The following is a 19633-nucleotide window of genomic DNA, read 5'->3' on the forward strand; positions in this document are numbered from 1 at the left end:
TTACTTATTGCATACTACTTGAAATACATGGCCTGGGTCAACTCGTAGATATATTACATAATATTATTTCATTTTAGTTAGGACATATAGAAAAGACCATATATGACGGATGATGTTAACGTGTAGTCTAGTTTATAAATGTCAAATATCAAATTCACTTGCAAACTTACAGCAAAACCCTGCCTGGGTTTTGTCGATTCGGCGTCTTCGGGTTGTGACAGAGTTAGGTATGGTCGAACCTAAATCCATTCGAGTTTAGTTACACATATGCAGTGTATACCGTATAAACTATATAATTTACCATTCACTTATTTAAGTAATAACAACAAAAAGTTTACACTATGATTAATTAATAATTTACATGTGGGTATGTATATATTATATGTAACGACTTTTTGTCCTACTTACTTACTGTTATATATGTTTTTATCAATGCGATATCTGTGCTATCTTTATACAAAACGTAGTTTTAATTTATCCTGGTTATAATTAGGTTAGATATGTCGAAACGAGTGGCTGTGTTTGCTTTTCTAATATCCCTCGCGGGAATAGAATCCGCGAGGATATTAGCATGGTTTCCAACTCCATCTATAAGCCACCAAATAGTTTTTCGACCCATCATCCACGAACTTGCACGACGAGGCCATGATATTGTGTTCATAACCCCTGATCCTGCTAAAGTTAATATACCAGGCTTGAAGCAAATTGACGTACACAATGTCTCCTATTCAAATTGGCAAGAATTACTCATAGATAACAGAGTGGATAAGCAACAACTATTGACGCAAATCAAGGAATTTATTGAAAGATTTACAATAGTGTTTGATAAACAAAATGAAGATCCAGAAGTCAAAAGGGTGGTGACGGAAGATCGGGATAAATTTGATCTAGTCATAACGGAAGCATGTGTGCGCGTAGCATATGGTCTGGGCCATGCGTTCAATAAACCAGTAGTTATAATAAGTTCTTTTGGTCTAGTACCAACACACTATGGCGTTTTTGGTGCACCGACCCATCCATTTCTGTATCCGTCACCCGGTCGTCAAAGATTGTACAATTTGACAGCTCTTGAGAAGATTAATGAAATAATAAGTTTTGTTGTGTTAGAAGCTATAGTCAGAACGACTGAAGATAATGATTATAGAATAATGAGAAAACATCTTGGTGAAGATGTACCTAGCTTTGACGATCTTTTTAAGAATATTAAACTAGCTTTGGTAAATGAACATCCACTTTGGGCGGACAATCGGCCGGTTGGCCCTAATGTTAAATTCATCGGTGGAGTCCACCAAACACCGCCAAAAGAACTTCCAAAGGTATTATATTTTAATTGATGAAGCTATTAATGTTAACAATAATACAGTATAAGAACAGCTTTAGTAAATTAATAATCAATTTTTTATAAACATACAATGAAAATGCCTTTATATTTTAGGATCTCAAGCAATACCTGGATGCTTCCAAGAACGGTGTGATATATTTAAGTTTTGGAACAAATGTAAAAACTTCAATTCTACCTACAGAAGTAATTGAAACAATTATAAAGGTTTTATCTAAATTACCTTATAACATTTTATGGAAATGGGACATGGATGAGTTACCGGGAAAACCGAAGAATATCAAAATTTCTAAGTGGTTCCCACAAGCAGATATTTTAAGTAAGTAGGGAATAAGATTTCAATTTTTTAATTCTAAAAATGATAACAATAATTATTTATACGTTTAAAATTAAATGTATGTATGTTCTTTTGCCCGTGGGCACTTATTTAATATCCTTAGTAATTAGAAAATTTGTAGATTGTCCTTAGTAATTAGAAGAATGTCTTCACATTTTTATGTAATCTTGTAATTTTTTTTCTCCCTTGTAGGTCATTTCAATAAAGTAATCTGTTTGGTTTAACGGAAAATTGCCATGGAAACCTAAAAGTGACAATAGTTAGTTTTTCTGTGTATTATTTGTGTTTGACAGCTATCGAATCTAAAAGCTTGAATTTTTTTTTTAATTGAATAGCTTTACCGTGCCTTCTTTTTAGTCTTTAGTGTGATACTTTTTTTGGATTCCTTATTGGGACTAAGTCGGTTGATCCTCTTAAATACTAGGAGCAGTTTTGGCCTAGTGGCTTCAACATAATACTCTCATCCTTGAGGTCGTAGGTTCGATCCCCGGCTGTGCACCAATGGACTTTCTATATATAGGTGCATTTAAAATTCGCTCAAACAGTGAAGGCAAGCTTCGTCAGTAGTACTTTCCTGCTAGATAGACAAATGATCATGAAAAAGATACAGAAATCTGAAGCCTGAAGCTGTGTATTGTAGCGCCACTGATTTTTTTCCTTAAATACTTAAGGTATAAGGTACAGATGGATTTTTTTCTATCTGTTTATAATAAAGTTATCATCATGAGTAACTTTCACGAATAAAATTATAGGGCATCCCAACGTAAAACTATTCATAACACAAGGAGGTCTACAATCTACTGACGAAGCAATAACGGCTGGAGTACCTGTCTTGGGGATGCCAGTCATTGGTGACCAATGGTACAATGTAGAAAAGTATGTGCATCACAAAATTGGTTTACAACTTGATTTATTCACTTTGAAAGAAGAGCCTTTTAGAAATGCAATTGAAACTATTATTGGAGATCCAAGGTAAGTTGTTACTACCTATATTATATTACCATATGTATCGCAGGCGCTCTTATAGAAATTATGGGATTACCATGGAAGAGATATCGAGAGCCAGATAAAAATAAACAAGTATTATATACTTCCTGGCCCTGACCTTAAGGTTAAAAGTCCCACTTTAAAGCCATTAGGGCAATAGTGCACTTGATTATCTAAGTGCTCTAAATAAAAATCAATAAAATTTTAATATTGACTACATATTATTGGGAGCGCTTTCAACGATACCCAGCATTTATAAAACAGGACACCATATTTTTCGAGACAGAGATTACCGGTTCGTCCGCTAGAGGTAAAATATAGGTCAAAGTTCATTTTCTAGAATCATTTCTACTAAATGTCTATCCCCAATTACACGTTAAATCACGTTTTAATTGAATGATGTGATAATTAATTGAAAAGGATTTCAAAATTTATATTAATTTTATCATAAATTTGGCAATAATCTTATCTTTGGCTTAATTGGAACAGTTAAGAGTAATCGTTTATCGACCTTGGGACTTTAAATTTGATAAGACATTTCCATTGTCTATAGATACAAGATCTGGAATTAAAATAGTACGAACGAAATTGCGTAATCCGTACTTCGTTTGTGCTATTTTGAGACTTTTATTGAGATATGGATCAATTTGTAGCCTGGGTGAGGTCCGATTGAAACAAAACATAATTTGTATAAAAATCTCATATTTTTATACGTGGCGTTGTGTCCTTCACAACTACTCTTCTCCTTCTACTTCACTCGAAACAATATGGGTTCGCAATTGGAAGCGGGAAGCACTGGATAGTTTGCGATGGCGAAGTGTACTTGAGTAGGCTAAGACCCACAAGGGGCTGTACAACCATTGATGATAATGATATTGCAAAAATATCACGGCTGCATCCATTTCTTAATAAAATTTTTTTAAACATGTCGTTGAGTTTTGACACAAGGTGAATGTGTTGTATAAGATACATCCAACGTAATAAACGAACCCAAGTCTTTATTTTATTTTATAAATTTTGAAAACCACTTTTGCTTTCAGTTTCAAGAAGAATATTTTAAAGTTAAGGGATGTTATGCGAGATACGCCCTTAAAACCCTTGGATAATGCTGTGTGGTGGATCGAACATGTGATAAAACATGGAGGGGACCATTTACAGCCTCCATCTGCTGGCATGACCTGGACAGAATATTATGAGCTAAGCTTACTTAGTGCTGTTGCAGCAATTTTAATTATTACGATAATTGTATTGTTTAGTTTTCTTAAAATTGTGTTTCGTTTTGTAAGATCTTTATTTATGTCAAAGGCTAAACTAAAGAAAAAGTAATGGAACAGTTATATAAATAAATGAATTTTAGTATACGAGTATTTATATAATCCTATAATGGAGTAGAGTATCACTCAAAAGAATCATTCAAGGGCAGCGAAAATCAGAAACATTACAAATCTAGAAGATGTTTTACAGAAAATAAGACGGCCAAAATGGTGGTAGACGGATCTCGGACGAGAGCAAGTCGCTAGAAATGGACAAGATTCACTACCGAGATGGGAAAACAAAAAATAGCTAGGAAGGCCATGGAGGGATAATACAACCACGGTGAGGCTGTGTGGACTAGAGCTGCGCGGGATAGAAATAAATGGAGACAGCCAGAACATGTCCCTGCATACACTGTAGATCAAATATTTTGTATTATGATGTATTGTGTGTGTTGTGTTTAAAAAATATTTTATGGTCATAGAAATAAAAAAGCCATTAATAATAGTCATTTAAAAAATATGTATACGTTATACATCTAAAACGGGTCGAGTCTCAAAAATATTGGTCCTCTTAAATATCTTATTAATATTGCTGCTTGAAGTATTTCCGAAGAAATTCAACTTATCCTTCAAGAAAGTACCAATTCTTCCAACGCAGTCGCGAGCTTTCTGGTATTTTGTCTGTGAGTGTGAGTGTCCATGGGTGGCGGTATAACTTAACATGAGGAGGTGAGACTCCTGCCTTTTTGCCCCCTGTTCTATAAAAAAATATATAATAATTTATTTATTCGATCAATTGACTAATTCGATTACTAGAAGTAAGGGCAATTTTATTTTATTTATAAGATTGTTTTTGCTTTCATAGATAGCAGAAATCTCACAGCGTAACATGATATTTCAATGACAGTCACTTTTGTCATTTATCCAAAAAATAATTCTATTAGTTAAGAGTATACAATCACTTATTTTTCTGTTATATGTGCATAGTGCATACATTATTTAAGAAATACTAAACTGATTTCATCATAATTTTTTCAGATAGGCTTTACTAGGAGCGAGTTTTTTTTTAATTGCAAATACAACCAATTAAACGACAATAGACACACGAATAACGGGATTAGGTGAATTAAAATAGTTTTACTTTCATAAATTAAGTATCTGAATCTGAAAATGTTAAATGTATAAAATGTAAAAAAGTTACAAGGTTTCATGGCTCCATGAATATCGTTTAAATGAAATTATATTTAAGTAGTCACTTATATACAATTTATATAAACTACATATAATTTTTATATATAGAAGTGTTTTTCTTAATGTGTAAAAGCTATTTTAACAAAAGGCTATATTGAAGTGTTGTTTACATTACCGATAAAGTAACAGCTGAACCAAGTGAGAGCTGAAACGCTATAGGATATACTAGGAGCTGAAACGCTATATTTATTACACAAATTTAAACATATCAGATTTATAAAATAAATGTGTTTCCAACTTCCTTAACATAACTATACCCATAATTTTATAAATTATTGATTTGAGGCACTCAAACTTTAGCTGAAAATAAATTTACTATTTTGAATAGAGAAAATCGTAGGTTTACATATTTTATAGAATTAATATAAAAATGTTTAATCAGTTAGTAGGTTTTTTTCACAAACCTTTTCAATGTATTTATAAGTACTAAAATTAAGAATAATGAAGCTGTAATAACGAACAAAATCAATGTCGATTAGTAATATTCGCGAATATACGTTCTTTCTGTGGAAAGATTGCTGTGCCAAATGATTGCAAATGGGATCTGCCGTGTCGTAGAATATGATCCACCCACCAGACAGCTGAATCTAGTGCTTTGACTAGACAATCTCTTATTCGCTGTTTTAATTCCAAAAAGTTCCCTTTGTAACTGCAAAAACACAATTCACCAAAAATTTCTTCTATAGATGGACGAACTAAATTAATCTACGACTTATCTCAGCACAGATACAAAAAGCGAAACAGTACCTACGTTAACAAACAATTACACTGATTTAGTTATTATAAATAATTTAAATTCTATAAATAAACTTTAAAAAGGGTATATTTCTTGTCGAATTTCAAAAGTGAAAAATTTGTGACAAAAATTTGAGGCCCCTCAATTTACTGATATCACAACAATTATTTTGGAAATTGTAACTTATAGTAACACTATCATAATCTAATATATATATACAAATCCCACTTTTTATGACTAATAACTGTTTCAATTCTATGTCTAAAAGCTTCTTGTGTAAGAGTCATAATGTTCAATTGAATTAATTGTATGTACTAAATAGTTCTCCATTGATGTCCCAATTTTGGAAAACCAACGAGTTGTACTCCTGTATTGTTAGGTACATCTGTTGATTGTACACCACCCTGTGTGATCAAGACCTTAACGTTGGGATGTTCTATAACAGAAAAAAATTATAAGCTCTAAAATTAGTACTTACTACAGTAGTCACTTGCCTGTACTGGATTTATTTACTGGCGAAACATAAGATCTTCTAAGTTCTAAGCTGATGCCTGATTGCTTGTGGTCGTAGGTTTGATGGATGGACTTTCTGTCTAAGTACTCGTTTAACATTCGCTCGATCGGTGAAGGAACGTGAGGAAACCCGCTTGCCTTAGACCCAAAAATTCTACGGCGTGTATCAGGCAGGGTGATGGTCTACTTGTCTTCTAGATTGACAAATAATCACGAAACAGATACAGAAATCTGAGGCCCAGACCTAAAAGGTGCTATAAATACAATTACATTTTACCGAAAATTAAGATACATTTACATAGCTAATTTCATTTTCAGGCCTTTGATGAATTCCTCCAATGTAGACAAGATTTGGAGGAATTGGCCTATTATGGATCTTCATTCAGAAACAAAATTTGTACACGCTTTATTAATTCTTCAGAGGGTGTAATTCATTAAGAAAATATCATCTCAAAATTGTATCTCATTGTATTGACTTGTAATAAAGATATCATATAATTTTGTATATCTATCAGTTTGATATAAAATAATGATGAATTTTCCTCAACCCGCAAATCAACGTATGTGAATTGATATATTTTTGGAAAATATTATTAGATATTTCATGGACGTCAATTTCTATAAAGTTGCCAATGACCTTCCTGATGCAAAAATTGGATCTGTTGTGACGACAGTTACGTCTTAGCCTCGTTTTGACAGCTACAGAGTTAGTGGACGAAACACGAATGGATGACTAATGGATGGAAAAGGAAAAAACACTAATATCCGCGCAGCTTCGATTGCCATTGAAAAGAGAAGCATTATTATAATTATCTATTTTTCTTACAATTTCTATTAAGGAATTAAACATGTCATGATTCACATAAAATTATTAAAAATTTATCTACTGTTTCTGATATCAAACACCTCTAAAAAAACATTTGATTATTGTGTTCTTGTATAACGTAGGTTAATTTTTGTAAGGAATTAAAAGTATCAGATAATTAGGAATGTAGACAGACATAATCTTGACATTGTTACCTAATTAAGATTAGGATTAAGATTAATTTACTCTGTTTGTAAGCATAGTAACATTAAAAACAAGACCACGACTACATCTGTTTGTATTAAACTCTCAACTAACTTTAAAGGAATAAGAAGTAAGAGGTTTCGTTTTGTGAACGGACCTATTACTTCTTAATATAACTATTTTTCAGCTTAGTGCAAAGATTTAAAACAAATTATTATTCAGACCTCAAAAATCAGGCGCTTATAATTTAAAAAGAAAATAAAATAAATATGCTGTTGTTTTACGTGTACTAAAGGTATCATTATTAACACATGTTGTATGTGTGTGTAGATATATTATATAATTCAAACACAGCCGTCATACAATTGAAATTTTCGGTCTCAAAACTTCACATACAGCGGTGTTTTTCAAACTTTTTATTGGCATGCCCCACCTTAGCCTTACGAATATTCAACATAAATAACTTTTAATTTAAAAGAAACATAAATAATACCATTTTCTTATACCTATCTTTTATTCCTTTTTAGGAAGAAATTACTAGGAAATTATTAACGATAGGTATATATAATGAATCTAATTACAAATTATTTTGAATAGCACAAATAAGAATACAATGGCCACCCTGTGGGGCGTGGGCCCAAAATTGGGAAAGACTGATCTGCAGACAAGCAGTATGCACTAGATTTGACAACTCATCTAAACATCACAATTTCAAGACATTTTGAAGCAGATTAAATTAAAAATATTTTATTTTATTTATTATTTTTGTAATGTATAACGATAAATAATTATCGTAATACAGATAACGCAATCAATCTTGTGAATAATGTACATACGTTACCAAAGATTTATGATATCGTTACGCATAATTATTAATTATAAGTAGGTTATTAATTATTATTAAAAGATATTTTCGGCTTCAGCTTAGTTTCCAAGAATTAAAAACTCTGAAAGTTTTTGTTGGTAAATATTGAAAACCACATAGTTAAATATATTTAGTCATATAATTTCATTATAATAAAAATAAATGAGCAGGCACGGAAATAATCGTAGAATATATTAATTATATGTTGTTATTAAATAATTATTTTCTTATATTTAGTTGATTGAGGATTATTTTGTTCGTGTAATTATCATTTTATATTGTTTAGTTTGATAAATATATCAAACTAGTAATATAAGCGTACATAACATAGTCAAAGCTAAACCTAACTCGTCTTTACTTTACCGAATGTTAGTTTTCTTAAAAATCTCAATAACATAACTAAAATCCAAACAAATAAACATACAACAATAAATAAACAAAAGGAAATAGTTAAAACTAATGGAACTTCGTAATAGTCATAAAATCCATAGGCACCAAAGTTGGGTGGCTGAAGATGGTCACCGCCGTGTTTCAAAATGTGCTCTGTCCAGTAAATAGCTTGATCCAACGGCTTCATGGGTTGATCACGCATCATTGACCGAAGGCGAATTATATTTTCCTTGTAACTAAAATATTGAATAAAGTAGGATAAATATGCGCGTTCCAACTCGAGTAAACAACTGATAATGTTGTTACAAAATAGTAAAATAAGTTCTTTGGAGATCTGAAGTTCGGGACAACAATTTTGAACTTTGAACTTCCTACTTGCTGTAAAATGTATTTTAAGATTCTAAATTCAAATTATAATTGTTCAAGCATTTTCCTGAACACAAGAATATTTATTTCGCGGCAAATTCATAGTTATGCGTGATTATGCCAAACAATATAATCTAGTATTATTTAGAAAAAATAGGTTAAGTTCGCCCTAGCCTATGGAAATCGAGTAAATCTTTTAGTTACAAAAGTAACATATTCTGTTAATGAAACATTTTGATTTACGCAATATAATCTACGCATCTATTTATATACTTACCTAGAATTATTTATAACACTATCTATGGCATTTTTAAATTCTTCATGCGTGAGAGTCTCAAAGTCTATTTGGACTCCTATTCTGTGACGAACATACTTTTCTACATTGTACCATTGGTCAGCTAACATTGGTACACCTAGGAGTGGTACGGCAGCATTTATGGCTTCATCGGTAGATTGCAAACCTCCTTGGGTTATGAATAATTTCACTTTAGGATGTTCTGAAATAGGAAAAAGGGTACTGCTTGGTAAATTATAGTGTATGAATACAAAATACTATGTATAATATGTACGTAAAACGATATCATTAAGATTTGAAAAGGATATACATAGCGATATCGCTACCCCGCGAGCAAGAGGCTCACGTAATGTTAAGTGATACCGCCCATGGATACTCACATTAGCCAAAGGCTCGCAATTACGTTGCCGACCTTTTAAGTGTCGGTACGCTCTTAAATGGATGATTTGTAAATATATAAATTATTTACGTACTAAGAAGGTCCGATTGCGGAAACCATTTAGATATTACTATATTTTCCGATTTGTTTATTAAAGTCTCATTATCCCATTTCCAGAGAATGTCGTACTGTAATTTCGATAACACATCTACCATGACATTGATTTTTTCAGGACAAAGCATATTTGCCCGCACATTAGTTCCAAAACTTATATAAATTACTCCATTCTTCGATGAATCCAAATATGTTTTTAGAGGCTATAAGGAAAATAACTTATGACATTATTACTATTTTTTTTTTTTTTTTTTTTTTTTTTTTTTTATAAAATAGGGGGCAAACGGGCAGGAGGCTCACCTGATGTTAAGTGATACCGCCGCCCATGGACACTCTCAATGCCAGAGGGCTCGCGAGTGCGTTGCCGGCCTTTTAAGAATTTGTACGCTCTTTTCTTGAAGGACCCTAAGTCGAATTGGTTCGGAAATACTTCAGTGGGCAGCTGGTTCCACATAGCGGTGGTGCGCGGCAAAAATTGCCTTGAGAAACGCTCAGTCGTGGAACGTCGGACGTCGAGGTGATACGGGTGGAATTTTGTATTTTGCCTCGACGTCCGATGCTGAAACTCAGCTGCAGGTATTAATCCGAACAACTCCTCTGAACACTCTCCATGGTAAATGCGGTAGAAGATGCAGAGTGACCCCACATCTCTACGCAACGCCAAAGGATCGAGCCGCTCGGAGAGGGATTGGTCATCGACGATTCGAACCGCTCTTCGTTGGATACGGTCAAGTGGAAGGAGCTGGTACTGGGGAGCCCCCGCCCAGAGGTGAGAACAGTATTCCATGTGGGGCCGTATTTGCGCTTTATAGAGTTGCAAGCGGTGGCCCGGAGTGAAGTACCGTCTCGCCTTGCTGAGCACACCAAGCTTTTTGGAGGCTAATTTAGCCTTTCCCTCCAAATGACCGCGAAACTGAACGTCGTTCGATATGTCAACGCCAAGTATTCCGATGCTGGCTGTGGCTTCAAGAATATATACTATTGCGATATAATTAAAATAAAAGACTTATTACGAACATAACTAGACAGATGTTTGGCAATCCGCAATCTCACCTAATGTTTAGTGATTATTGAGGCCACACATGTCTGCTGTGCTATTTAGCCACTGCATTAATGAACTCATGTTATAGTAAATTTCTTTACGGAATATTGAAAAGGGAATTTCACTCCTTTACTGTTTCAGAAGAATCGGCAATATGAAATGCGGCACTTGCGAAATTGTCAATAACGAAGGGGTGAAACTCCCGCGTGCTTGTTTGAAATGTAAATTATGTCAATTATTTACGATTTCTAAAAATATACTTGTCTTATAGTTGATAATAGTCCTAGAGTTGCTTCAGATAAACTGGAAACAATACATTTATTTTGGTATAATCCAAACTAAAACTAGAAAAACTAAATTTAATTTACTAGAAATCATGAATGGGTTGCCGTTGCACTGTAAGCCTAAGAAATCAATAAGGCCAGTAGTATCTAATATTACCATACATTAGGCAGAGGTTTTTCCGTTACTTCATGTACTCCTCCAATGTACAGAATATTTGGGGGCACCGGTCGATTGTCAGCCCATAGAGGATGTTCATTGATAAATAACATTTTCGTGTTCGTAAACAGTTCTTCAAATTGTGGAATATCTCCAAAATATTTTTTCGCCAAGTTATAGTCCAAATAGTCAGTTGCATAAATATGTCTTACTATCTTTTGAAAGGACAGAAGTTCTTTGAGTTTTTCAAGTAATGATAAGTTATATATGCGTTGTTGAAGTGGTGTTGGATATACAAAAGGCTGTATAGGAGCACCAGCTAAAGCATACTGCGGTGCTGAAATTCCTAATGAGCTTATTTGAATGACAGGTGCTTTAATCACGTGACTTAATGCTAACGCCGCTCTTACACAAGCTTCTATGAACACTAAATCAAATGTGTCTGCTTCTTTTAGTATCTTTTGCACTTCTGGTACTTGTAACTGACTTTCAAATATAATTGGCATACCCTCTAGGATTTTTGTAAATTGTGTTATAAAATCATTCTTTCTTCCTCTGTGCACTGAGAGCAGTTTGTCTATGTGAATATATGATTCATCGTGTACGTCAATTTCGGTGAGATTTGGCGGGGCTTTACCTTTTGGAAAAGCGGGGTCTGGGGTTATTATTACTACGTCATGTCCCCGCTTTGCAAGAGCGTGCATAATTGGACGAAATACAACCTGATGGCTTATTGAAGGTGTTGGAAAAACCCCTAAAATCCTCGCGGATTCTGTGAAGTTCCATGCTACTATCACTACAAAAAATAATATTAGATTCGACATTGTAATTTCACGCACAACTGATAAAAAATCTTGAAGCATCAATTTATAAGCTGTAATCAATTACCGTATCGATATGATAAAGTATTACGAAAAAATTGTTTTAAAGATAAGTTTGTTTTTTAATTATTCTATACTATTGTGAGGTCATATAGAAATTTATTAGAATTAAACTTTTATACTTTTATACACAATCTTAGTTTAAATTTACGTAAATCTTCTTGTATAATTGAAAAGTTGTTAAGATCAAACAAATAAGATGATTATGATATCTCATTGAAGGAAGAGAAATATTGGATTATATCCTATTTGGGTTAGAAACGAATGAATTACCGAACATTGAAGCAGAAAATATACTTTATTGTGAAGACCAATTTGGAGTAAAATTACTTAATTATTATTATTGACAACGTGGGACGTATTATGTAATAGTTTTTTTGTACAAGTAATGGATTGAATAGATTATGTTTCCTAATACAATACGAAGTACTCTAATATAAGTATGTTTTAGTATAAGAATAAGTAGACTTTCACAAATTTATTATTAACATACGGGAGTCATTATTAGCCTCGACTTGAAATTGTGCCTTCGTTTTATTTTTTGCTTTTAGGGTTGTCTATCAAAATGATAACTTAAATAATGAAAAGATCATTTATTTTTTACTACCTGGTATCATTCACTTTGACCGCATGGATTTGAGCCCTTGTTAAAGAAATTGAACAATTTAGCTAGCGAATTTTGCGCCCATGTGCTTTGGAACGGAATGTGGTATCAGAAATTTATATGCTAAAGTTAACTTTGAATAATTCGTTTCTATATTATGTATGGTTAATATGTCTCTTGCCTATCACGTAAGAAATTATTAGGATCACAATATTCACACAAATTGGTTAAATTCCTGTATTAGAATGTACAATGGTGCCAGGTGTTTAAAATTACACGACAAATTGTTACTTATATATATCTCTATATTTATAAAATTCTCGTGTAACAATGTTTGTTCTCATATTCTCCGAAACGGCTCGATCGATGCTTATTAATTGTTTTTGTTTTTATTTTTTATGATACATACAACCCTTAATTGTCACCCCTCTACGATCAACCCCTATTTTTATTATACTAAATAGGTTATTTTGATTGAACTAAAAAAATGTTTCCTGGAAATAATATATATGGCAAAACGACGTTTGCCGGCTCAGCTAGTACATGTATAAAAAAAACGAGTGGCGGTATAACTTTTAAACTCTGATTTTTTTCTTCTAAAAGACAAGTAGGTGAACCTTCTGTATCTGAGACACGCTGTTGACTTCCGTCGTCGCCTCATACGTGTATGAATTACCGAAGGTCGTGCTTGTGAAAGCCCTAAGTGAAACATCGACTATTATTTACTATTATATCTATCCCCAGCTTGTCTCAGTGCATTAGGGATGTTGAGACCCATAATTGTCTTTACCTGACCAGACCAACGGGCTAGCGATCGACCCCGACTTCTCCTTCAATCACTACTCTCTACCATTACGAACTTGTCGAGACCACTTGGTTCTCTCCTGTTCCACGCTAAGTTTATCTAGAGCCTTCGAAACATTTTATGTTACACATTATATATATATATCTACGAGTAAAGTTTATTTTAATTTTGTTAATGTTTTAAGTGCGTTTTAATCGTGGTCAGTAAGAAACTTATCTAATAAAATGCTACAGTCAGCCGTGACTGTTATATTTATATTATATGTAGCTGTTTTTTATTTATACCGAAACACCGGGTGTATATATAAAGAAAAGTGATATAATTTTATGTTTAACCTTGTATAAAATTATGTTCGACACGTTGAACATAAATCAGACTAAAGCAATCTATGTTAACCCAGCGAAACGCCAATATTTCTGTTTTGACATACAATACTCTATCATGTATTGCGCGTTGGTCATTTCTTTATAGAATAAATTTTGTTATTTTTGTAGGTTCTGGGCTTATCGGCATTTCTCGGCTAGACATAACTCTTTAACAATTTATTCATTACAAACCTTTATATGATAGCCATAAACAACAGCTACGCAGCCCATGGAATAACATATTAGTGTGTATGTTGCCGTCCTTTTGATCTATATAGTTGGAGGTTGTATCTCCCAGTGAAGACTTTCAATGGATTCCACAGCTCGCTAGTTCCCAAAAGGAAATGCCTAGTGCAGTGGACAGTGGATGATATCCTACCATCGAGGTAAATCTATTTAATTGAATCTTCGTAATATAACATTAGTCTAGTAGGTAATTATAAATAATAACAATTATTTACTTAAACCCCGAAAAAGATTTCTATGGAGATTTGAGTCCAGGAATTGAATACGATATCCCCCTTTCGAACTTCTAAGCCATGAGGCCACCAACCACATAATATTACAATATTTTGTGTTCTTATGACCAGCCTTTAAACAACGCAGCTATACATTTTTTTAAATAAACTGCCCAAAAGTCTGTTAGAAAAATAGCTATCAATTTATTAAAGCATCCCTACACGTTATTACAGTCAACGTGTCAGGATTTATGTGAGAAGATAAAAATACTTGGGAAAGCTTTGACAGTGATTAATCTGTATACTCAGCTTTTGGACATAGCAGCCCATTGGCTACATCAGCCACGGAGAGTTAACGATTCCAATCTTGGAAAAAAATACTGTATGTAAAATAAGCTTGAAATCTGAAGGTGAATTTTAAAAGAAGTCTTTATAGCATATATATAGAACCTAGAATAAAAACTATTAATTTTTTTGCCTTAATTAAAACATAAAGATTTTTACGGTTAAGTACAAAAATCTAACTTGCTTATTAGAAAAAACAAGACCTTACAAGATGTCGTCACTGTTTGTTACTTTACGTTATATTGCATTTTTATTACAAAAATATTCTGCGAATATATAAATAAAACGATTAGTGTTAGCCTAGTTTCAGCGTGCGACTCTCATCCTTGAGGTCGTAGGTTCGATCCCCGGCTGTGCACCAATGGATTTTCTTTCTATGTGCGCATTTAACATTCGCTCGAGCCGTAAAGGAAAACGTCGTGAGGAATGCGACTTGTCTTATAACCAAAAAGTCGTCGGCGTGCATCAAGCATAGAAGGCTGATCACCTACTTGCCTATTATATTAACAAATGATCATGAAACAGATAAATAAATCTGAGGCCCAGACCTAAAAAGGCGCCATTGATTATATAAATTAAATCGTCGTTAATGGTTTGTACTATCCATCCAACTATAATTATGTTTTAGTTCTCTGCATGTTTCTGATCATTTTATCTTTAACGACATTCTGCTATGAGTTCAACACGACGTCAATTTCTAGATACATTTTGACGAAATACTTACTTACTCGTACAAGCCCTAAAGAAAAAATAATGTTTGACTTTACGACCACTGAGTTGAGAGCCGCAGATTTAACCTCTAGGTTATCACCGTTTTTTGTAACGAATGTTTATTTAAAACATATAAAAAGAAATAACAATATAACTTATACAACGTGATAACTAAACGAAACTGAAATCTACTAAAATAACTTACAGACAAATATTCCCTTATTCGTAATAATAAAATGAATGTATTTTAATTAATTGAATTCTCTTTATCTACCATCAGTTTCAATTTGTCTTTAAAAGGAATAAGAGTTTTAAAATACAAACCATAAAAACAAGATACGGCAAATAATAAACAAAATTGGTTTTAATAGAATTAATGTTAGTAAATTGCACAGATTTCGTTGCATTCAACTTTTAGTTATTTAAGTTAAAGGCTGAAATTATTTAAATTTGTTGGAAATATTTTATACTAAGGTCACGTTTATAGGTTAGTAATTCTGATTATAGCATACCGACTTAGAGTAGTTTTGGCCTAGTAGCTTGATCGTGGAAATCTCGTCCCTGAGGTCATTATTGGTTTGAATATGTGTACTTTTAACACTCGCTCGTACGGTAAGGAAACATCGTGAGGATACCGGCGTGCTTTAGATCCATAAGACGACTTGTCCTTTAGGAAAGAAGTAAAAAATTCTTTCCATAAATAGTTATTTATTATGGAGTAGTATGGAATACCAGGCATGCATTATTTTTACACTATTCTTTCACAATGCATACATAAAATACTGATTGTATAATAAGTATTGTTTGTATTTTAAAACATACCAAATAATTTTTTGAACTCTAGTCTGTATTTAACTGCCGCACGGGTGGAGAATGCCTCTCTGTGCGTTCACCGGGTGCAGAGTAACCTGGTCGCTCTTTGGGCTTCTCTAATGCTAGGGGATTTAATTCCAACATCCACGAACTACCATTTAGAGAATGCGACACCGGCCTTCTTAATGAGACTTTGATATTTTCCCCGGCTGATAATTCCCACCTCTCCTACCCGGGGTGCAAATTGGAACATCGCTTTGTGCCACGGGTGGAGTTTGCGTCTACCTCAGAGGATGTGGACCCGTCCTGGATAGAGTTCCGGGACGGGTCCCTCCGTATCCGGATCCTATAGCGGTAACGATGAAACAGACCCATTTAACCAACTCATCAAGCACATAAAAACAACTAAAGGTGGGAGTTTCGACGGCTGAAATCGTGATACTCGGTGATTATAACGCCGGTTGACTCGGCTGTGGTTTAGCTTACGACTTGACACTAATAGTCCCCGTGATTACGCGAATACTAGATGTGGATGATACATCGATGTCAGAACGAACGGGTATGGTGGCATTCAGCCAATTGCGCTGCGTACTACTCCTGTGTTGGCTCTGATCCCTCCGCGAGTTTTCCGGTACTCATACTCGCTCGGAATTGTCCTAAAGTGCTGGAAGACCACTTCAATATATCCGATCCCTAAAAAAGGCGATCGCTTTCACCCGTCCATTAGGTTATACCCTCCTTGTTCTAAAATAATGGAAACCATTATTAACGGCCAGCTTCTAATATATCCAGCGGGCCACCAGTTGATTAGGTATGGTCAGTACGGCTTTCGTCGTGGTCACTCGGCGGTATCACTTGTTACTTATGATACAAGCCGTCAAAAATGTATAAATTTTACTCTTATCAAAATGTAATAATCTTTTCAAAATGTCATTTCCTTATACGAAGAATGCATCTATTTTGTATGCTTTTAATTTATTGTAAGATAGTTGTGAAGCGAAGCGTATTCTTAAAACAGTAGATAAAATTTTATCACCGAAACAGCTATTTGGGGACGTTTTAAAATTGGATACCCTCGTAACAACCTATTTCATATATCTAACGGGAAACGTGTCATCTAAAGTACTAAGAGAGTTGAGAATGTAAAATGAAACTTGATTCTTGACAAAAACCTATTATGAGGCGCTGTATGGATTGCCACCCACGCCTGCCACGGCTATCGGGTGTGTTGTCTTTTGAGGGAATGGAGGAGGGTACAGAAGTTTCAGGTACCGATGCAAATGCGCAGTCCGTGGTTTATTACAATATAAAAATTGAACATGATTAAATGAAAGGAGGGCATAACTGGCGGCCTTATTTATCGCTTTCGAGCGATCTCGTCCAGGCAATCACTGTGAGAAAAAAAAAGATAAGGCAAGGCAAGCAGTGCAAAAATACATATTACATATAGTTATTAAGACAAAACTAAACAGGAACAAAAAGATAACTTACTGGACATATCTGTTTGATTTTTTTATTAAATAATTATAACTATTGCGGTTGCTTACATTACCGTTTTGCTGTCTTGTTTGTTTTTATTTATGTTTCATTGAAATTGTTTTAGGATACATACAATAAACTTTATTTTTTTTACTTTTTCTGTATTTGCTATAGCTCTTATATTTTCTCATCATCGTGATGTCGTCCATTCCATCGGTTTGGTTTTACTCTGGTCTCCATTTAAGGATTTGTATAGACAAGGTCTTGTCCGTGCACTGTACGCCTCCATTTTAAGGTCTTACATTAGAAAGCGTTACGGGGTTTATTTACGTATAAATAATCTTGCATTTAGTAAAAACCCGTAGTTTATTATTATTGAATTTTTTAAAAAGACACGTGACACTAGTATTTTTAATATCATTTCATAGTTTGATAAATGTGGCAAATATGTGTCAAGTCATACAATTATTTTAATCAATTTTAGTAATTGATTAATTGCTGCAATCTCATATAGGAGCTTGGGAAGAATTTTATTAAAAATAAGTGTCATAAACAATAATATCACTTAGGTAGTCTTGATAAATTGATTTTAATATAAAAAAATAGTAGAAGAGAAGTTTATGGTAATTAAATTTTTGATTACTAAATATTTACTTTACGTTGCAAAAAAATTTAGATTATAATGTATGTTTATTCTCAGATAAAGGAGAGATAATGGAAAGTGGCGTTTGAAATCAGATTCCGATCTCAAATCTCAAACCTTTTTAATAAACAGTGGTATTCTAATAAAAAGTGACTGCGACAAAAGCGCCTCTCGAGTGATATTGTTTTTATTGGAACTCAAATTCGAGACTTAAATGAATTACGCCTCAAAATGTCAGGCATTTGGTATTCAGATAGTGCCATTTGATATTACATGTGAATTCATCTGGGGGATTTCGTGGTTTCCAAGTTTTACATTTTTCAACGAAGTAAACACTTTGTTGAAATGAAATAATATTAATACATCTAATATGTTTATTATATTTGTTATAATGTAAACATTATAACAAAAAAAATATATAAATGAGAGATTTTTAATTAGTTCTATTTACTTATTAAGCTTTTTGTAACGGGCGTGAATGTCTGTGAAAAATATGAAAATATATTACATACACTTCAAAAATAAAATAAGTTATTTGGGTTGTTGCCTCCATCTACCGAAAGATATACAAAAATCGTCATTTATCGATCACTAGTGCCTAACTTGCTAGTTTTGGTACTAGCCACTAGATGGTGCTTTACTACAAAAATACATTCCAAATAAATAAGTGATTTAAAGTTTGACATCATGGAAAATAGGCTAATTCCAAAATCAGACTAGGGTAAAAAACCGCCTTCACCGGGATAGGCGAGAACCTTTACTGCGTACTTCGCTCACTCCAGTGAGCTTCAGTCCAGCCCTTCAGGCGATTGACCACCCCGCGACGGCCTAAGCCGAGGTACGAGTCACAGAAGACGCCCGTACGCTAGCCGCGAGATAAACGCCAATTCAGGCCGAGCTACGCTCGCCAAAATAGCCCGAGCTGTGTTAAAAAGGCCCTTAAGGGCAACAGCGAGATTCCTTTAAAAAAAATGGGCTTAAATCATTGAAAAACCTATACTAGATATTAATGCATATTATGAGAAAATACGTGGCAGATCATCACCGATTAACTTAAAGTGCCATGCCACAGATATATTAATTGATAAAAAGGTAAAGGTAACATAAGGTACGGGATTTGACAACACTAACTTAAAGTTTTAAGTTGAACATTTTAAATAATAAGTAATGTTTTAGCCAAATTTATATTTAATGCGATGCGAAAGCGAA

The 19633-nt window shown here is 33.6% G+C and overlaps 2 protein-coding genes across 3 annotated transcripts; one reads left to right on the plus strand and one right to left on the minus strand.

Moving 5' to 3' along the window:
- The first annotated feature begins 486 nt into the window (after positions 1-486).
- LOC123711334 (UDP-glycosyltransferase UGT5-like) lies at positions 487-4022 on the plus strand. Its single transcript, XM_045663866.1, has 4 exons — positions 487-1316; positions 1436-1658; positions 2429-2648; positions 3704-4022. The coding sequence occupies exons 1-4, from the start codon at positions 501-503 to the stop codon at positions 3987-3989; spliced, it is 1545 nt and encodes a 514-aa protein (XP_045519822.1). The 5' UTR covers positions 487-500; the 3' UTR covers positions 3990-4022.
- A 4351-nt stretch (positions 4023-8373) lies between these two features.
- LOC123710907 (UDP-glucosyltransferase 2-like) lies at positions 8374-12148 on the minus strand. Of its 2 annotated transcripts, XM_045663208.1 has the most exons (4): positions 11326-12148; positions 9818-10040; positions 9327-9546; positions 8374-8919 (listed from the first exon to the last, which is right to left on the minus strand). In XM_045663208.1, exons 1-4 carry the CDS (start codon positions 12142-12144, stop codon positions 8637-8639), a joined length of 1545 nt encoding a protein of 514 aa, XP_045519164.1. In that variant the 5' UTR covers positions 12145-12148; the 3' UTR covers positions 8374-8636. The 2 variants fall into 2 exon arrangements, with proteins under 2 accessions (XP_045519164.1, XP_045519165.1); XM_045663209.1 differs by lacking the exon at positions 8374-8919 and having other exon boundaries at positions 9323-9546.
- Between the last annotated feature and the right edge of the window lie 7485 nt (positions 12149-19633).

This window comes from Pieris brassicae, chromosome 6 (genome assembly GCF_905147105.1).
Source record: "Pieris brassicae chromosome 6, ilPieBrab1.1, whole genome shotgun sequence".
NCBI lineage: Eukaryota > Metazoa > Arthropoda > Insecta > Lepidoptera > Pieridae > Pieris > Pieris brassicae.

Bases quoted from the DNA above. Each gene is read 5' to 3' on its own strand.
- LOC123710907 (XM_045663208.1), bottom strand. From the start codon at position 12,144: ATGTCGAATCTAATATTATTTTTTGTAGTGATAGTAGCATGGAACTTC. The intron at 9,547-9,817 runs GTACGTAAATAA...TTCCTATTTCAG, and splicing joins TCCGCAATCGGACCTTCTTA to AACATCCTAAAGTGAAATTA. The intron at 8,920-9,326 runs GTAAGTATATAA...TCAATATTTTAG, and splicing joins AGTGTTATAAATAATTCTAG to TTACAAGGAAAATATAATTC.
- LOC123711334 (XM_045663866.1), top strand. From the start codon at position 501: ATGTCGAAACGAGTGGCTGTGTTTGCTTTTCTAATATCCCTCGCGGGA. The intron at 1,317-1,435 runs GTATTATATTTT...TTTATATTTTAG, and splicing joins CGCCAAAAGAACTTCCAAAG to GATCTCAAGCAATACCTGGA. The intron at 1,659-2,428 runs GTAAGTAGGGAA...ATAAAATTATAG, and splicing joins CCCACAAGCAGATATTTTAA to GGCATCCCAACGTAAAACTA.